General features: G+C 38.0%; 1 protein-coding gene across 1 annotated transcript; it reads right to left on the reverse strand.

Moving 5' to 3' along the window:
- Positions 1 to 261: 261 nt before the first annotated feature.
- Positions 262 to 966, reverse strand: LOC135204571 (uncharacterized). Its single transcript, XM_064234726.1, has one exon. The coding sequence runs from the start codon at positions 964 to 966 to the stop codon at positions 262 to 264; it is 705 nt and encodes a 234-aa protein (XP_064090796.1).
- Positions 967 to 5,467: the final 4,501 nt, after the last annotated feature.

The raw sequence follows: 5,467 nt of genomic DNA on the forward strand, positions 1-5,467 counted from the left end.
AGTGTAAATCTTCACTTGCCTATCACAGTTCCTGTCATGCTCCAAAAAATTAACTCTTATCTCTTCCTTAGACAGTTGCTTTTTGTTTATTTTCTTAGAGGATAAGGAAATCTTGGGAATATGCCATGGGGGTACAGAGGATGGTTTTACTTTTTCAACTTTTTGGCGCTGAATTACATGTCTTATTTGAAAAGATTTGGAAGATCTTTCACCAAACATTCTAGAGTCACACTCCTCTACAATTTTTCGTGTAGGGTTCTCTCAAGAGCTTTTGAGTCGCATGGTGTACCGCAACCCAAGCTCTTCTCTTCGCAGATCTAAAGGAAGTTCATGAGAGTCAATGTAGATACTCTCAACAGATGTCCTGAAAGCACCTGTACATATCCTTAATCCCATATTATGAACTATGTCCAATTCTTTTAACCTGGACATGCTGGCAGATGAATACACCTGACAGCCATAGTACAGTTGTGATTTAAATAAGGAATAATACAACTTCAGTAAACTTTTCTTATCGGCTCCCCAGTTGAATCCTGATACCATTTTTAAAATATTAATGGATTTTTTAACCTTTGTATTTAGAGAGTCAATGTGACTGCGCCACGTTAACTTGCTGTCAAATATCAAGCCCAAAAACTTGACTTCATTTTGGTAAGGAATAAGACAGTCCTTCAGTTTCAAATTAGGAATAGTTTCATTGCGGGTACATCTGGTGAACAGAACGGCCATAGATTTAGATGAAGAAAATCGGGAACCATGTTCATCAACCCATTTACTGATGACGTTTATTACCTTTTTCAGGTAGTTACAAGCTGATACAGCGTCGTATGTGGTGACGTAGATGGCAAAGTCATCCACAAACAGTGAAGCCCTAACTGGAGCAGAAACAGATTTCATAATATTATCAATTGCAATGGCAAAGCAGGTAACACTCAATACGCTGCCTTGTGGGACACCTTCTTCCATCTCATAACAAGAAGAAAACTTATTCCCGACTCTTATTCTAATATATCAGTCCCTTAAAAAAAGAGCTGATAAAGTTTAACATATTGCCCCTGATTCCTATTTCATTGAGCCGTTTAACAATGCCAAATCGCCATGTTGTATCATAGGCCTTCTCCAGATCAAAAAATACCCCTACTGTTTGGCATTGATTGGAAAATCCCTGCTGAATCTGATTTGATAATCTCAGTAAAGGGTCCAAGGCAGAACGATTCTTCCTAAACCCGAACTGAACAGAAGAAAACAATCTGTTTTTCTCTAAATGCCACATTAGACGAGAGTTCACCATTTTCTCAAACAATTTACAGACTCAGCTTGTTAGTGAAATTGGTCTGTAACTAGTGGGCTGATATGATCTTTGTTTGGCTCTATGATTGGAACTACTATGGCTATCTTTAAAGATGGGGGAATGGTGCCTGTTTCCCAGATCTTATTGAGTTTTTTGTTTTCATGAGATATTTTGGCAGTTTTCTGGAAAGTGTTTAATCATGTGATGCTATGTTATCTGCACCAGGGGCTGTTGACTCACAAGATGAGAGAGCTTCTCGTAGTTCCCTTTGTGAGAACTTAGCGTTATATGCTTCATTGTTTTGAGAGTTAAATCTAATTGACACCTTAGCATTTTGAATCTTATTGAACTGTAGTGTGTAGTTTTTGGAGCTTGATATGTTAGAGTAGGAGCAGGTGATGGAACAAATTTCCCACTAAGCTTTTTAACCTTTTCACATAATAATCTTTGTGGGGTTTTAGAATTAATACCATTAATATAGTGGAGCCAAGATTCCTTTTTGGCTTTTCTAATATATTTTCGTTGCTTGGCTAAGGCCCGTTGGTATGTAGTTTTAGTTGTTCTTGAAGGTTTTGCCTTAAATTGTCTATAGCATTTTTGCACTATTCTTCGCAGTCTGCCACAGCTTTGGTCCCACCAGGGAACTGCAGGCCTGCTTGGTTTACCCTTTGTCTTTAGGATATATTTCTCAGCATTATCCAATGTAGTTGAGGTCCAGTAATCTTAAGCATCTAAGTGTGACTCAAATGACTCTACTTCCTGATGTAATTGAAAGCTTCCTTCATACTTCATCCAATCTGCTTCATTCTCCTTCCACTTTATAGGAGATTCAGAAGGTAGGTGTCTAGCATACTTTAAATGGGGAAGGGATCACTTCCGTGCAAAAGTTCATCTACAGACCAGTTGAAGTCCAAGTGAACTACAGGTGAACAAATGCTCTAATCTATGGCTGAAAAGACATTGGTGTACGTGTTATGAAATGTCATTGAACCCTCATTGTAAAGAGAAAGATCATTATTTAGGATAAAATCATCGATGGTTCTACCTACAGCATTCAAGGTATCATCTCCCCATAGACTATTATGGGCATTAAAATCTCCCAGTAGTAAGAAAGGAGGAGGTAGTTGATTAGCTAGTGCCTGAATGTCATTTAAAGTAATCTTTGACCTAGGTGGGAGGTAAATAGAGCAGATAGTAATTTCTCTTTCAAAGTAAGCTCGATTGGCAACTGCTTGTAGGTTGGTGATCAAAGGAACACTTGTATGTTGCTCAGACTTTTTAACAATAATTGCAACCCCCCATGAGCTCGATCACCATCTCTGGGGTTCATCACATTCATTTTATACTTTTGTCCTGGATTGTATAAAGAGTTGCCTAACTTAGTTTCTTGAAGGCAAACTACATCTGGATCATGATGGTTCAATAATAATTTTAACTCATCAGAACGAGTCCTAAGGCCTTTGCAATTCCATTGCAAGATATTAAATTGGAATTTTAACTGTGATTCTTGTGCCCGACTAAGTCATTATTTAGCTAGGTTTTCAAAGTAATACAGTTGAATGTTCTTGGATTTGAAAGTCTCTTAAGTCTGGTGCCTGGGAGACTATTATTTTTATTGGATGATGGGGAGTTTAAATATTTTTCCTGCACATCCTGTTTGTTCAGTTTCAGACTAGATTTATCTAAATTTTTAACTATACTTAAAGAGTCAATATGTTTTCCCTCCACTTCAGAAGTAACTGTTTCTGCATATGATTGAGGGGAATGGGAGAGGTCGGTCATACTTAAATTTGAGCAGGACTGAGACATCTTTTCCAATGACTGTGAGGTTGATAATGGCTTAAAGGGGTCATCTAGTGCATTGAGTCTGTTGGAAATTTGAGTTTTAAACTCTATAGGAGAGGATGTTCTACATTTCTTTGACTTTGGAGGTGACTGAAAACTGTCATAAGATTTGTTAAGATTTCCTTTAGATTTTATTCTCTCTTTGGGCTCAACAGTTGAGCTCAACTCTGAGACAGCAATTGCTTGCAGATCAGGGAGAGGTTCATCAATCACAGCTCGTACCACTTTAGTTGGAAGTTCATTACGTACCAGTGAAATTGAAATATCCTGAGAGGGTGTGTTATTTTTAATGATGGGTTTAGCAGGCTGATGGAATGCATTATTTCCCTTAACAGTGGAAGCAAATGAGGATCCAGCATTTTTGTTAACCCCTCGAACCAAGTGTCTGGCTTCTCCTATGCTGATACAATTATTATGAGCAGTGTTAGCAATTTCTTGTTGGAAAATATATTATGCCTAGGGTTTTTGATTAATAATATATTGCTAATTTGTTCTCTGTGACCTGTGGAATGTGAAGAACAGTGGAGAGGCAACGACCCGAGAGAAGCTGACAATGAGTTTCTATGGATGGCATGAGATAAAACTGCTTAGTTAGACAAGTCAATGTACGACAGTTTATGAACTCTTCTCAAAGTGCCTTTGTGAAATTGGTTGCGGCCAGTAAGTGTGAGGCGTTAACGAAGTGTGCGTTCGTATGTGCGTGTGTGCCTCTTTCTGTTAAAAGAGTATAATACACAAGTCTATGGGGGATTTTGATAGAGGCGTCTTTGGAAGGAAGGCAGAGCCACAATGGCGGTGCCTAAGTGTTTTTTTGGAATAGTGAGTGAAATAGTCCGACTGCATGGGTGAGTTGAATTACTTTAGCCAAGTTGAAGTGCTTTAGCCACAAGACTGGCTTGTTATCTGTTTTCACCATTTTTATCATGATATTCAATCTTTAATCTCTGATTGTTAAACTTGTGTGTGTACTTACCGGGATGTGTTCTGTGTCTTTGAAACAGACGGTTCTGGCAATGGAGGGGGACAGGGAGTTCCCGATGGAAATAGACTTTTGGTGACTAATGGTGACTACTATTACTACTAGACATTTTACTGTTGGGTTTTTTTTTAGTTAGTCTGTAAGACTTGATTAATTATTTATTCATTGTTAATAAATGTTTATTTTATGATGCAACTCTCTCATTTCATTACCTGGTTGAGTGGAGGAGAAAGATTGAGGAGAGAGAGAGAGGGGCGCTAGAGAGAGAAGATAGGATGCGAGAGAGAGAGAGAGAGGGGTCGCCTTAGAGAGAGAGAGAGAGGAGTTGCGAGAGAGAGAGAGAGAGAGAGAGAGAGAGAGAGAGAGAGAGAGAGAGAGAGAGAGAGACTGTGTGTATTAGTTTGCCTGACGTTCGAGCTACACGCTTATCAAAATGAATAATGAGGGAATCTCCCCATTACAAATATATTGAGGACAGCCCCTCCAATTGGGAGAATGATTGCCAGCACAGTGGAGACAATATTTATCAGCCTTGCAGGTGAAAGTCAATTCAATGGCACGCTGAGTGCCTTTAAGTTTTCTCATTTTAATGACATATGCAGGACACATATTTAATATTTCCTCCTCTTCAAACTCATATAGATCTCTGCTATAAACTATACCCTGTTTAATGTTAAATGATCGATGAGGAGATACAGCTAAAATATTACCATCTTCAGTTGATTGGAATTTTGAAGGGATCTTAATTTGAATATCATTATTAGCTTTGATCAAGACTCCTTTAACATATCTTTTAATATTACCTTTAGGAATGGCACTAATCTTCCTCTGTAGATATTTGCATGCTGATAAAAAGTTTTCTTTGCCCTGTTTGTAGTTTGCGACATACCAAACAAATTTTGGGTCATCTTTTGCCAGGTGTTTTTGGCTGTTAACCTCAAATTTCCTGGGTACATAGTCTGTCTCATCCTCTTCCAAACTATTTACATTAAACAACTTTACGTGGCAAACTGAATCAAAGACATTTTTACCATCAAGTTTCTCTAGAGCTTTGGAGGCATATTCAGCTTTGTAAAAAGTTATGTAACTTTCATAAGAGATGGGACTTTTAACAATTTGTAATTTTATTATATCTACGTTGCCAAACTGTTTCATGTGATTATGCAATATGTCAAAATCGACTTGATCACTTATGTTACTACAATACAGAACTCGTAAATTTTAATTTACACCACCAGTATTTACACCCTGGTGTCCCAGTGTTTGGTCAAGAAGAGAGCCTAATGCAGAATCCTTAATCAGGTGAGAGTCATCAACAGAAGGGTTAAAGCAAAATCCATCTGACTATGATA

The sequence above is a fragment of the Macrobrachium nipponense genome, chromosome 47, assembly GCF_015104395.2.
Source record: "Macrobrachium nipponense isolate FS-2020 chromosome 47, ASM1510439v2, whole genome shotgun sequence".
In the NCBI taxonomy this organism is placed as follows: domain Eukaryota; kingdom Metazoa; phylum Arthropoda; class Malacostraca; order Decapoda; family Palaemonidae; genus Macrobrachium; species Macrobrachium nipponense.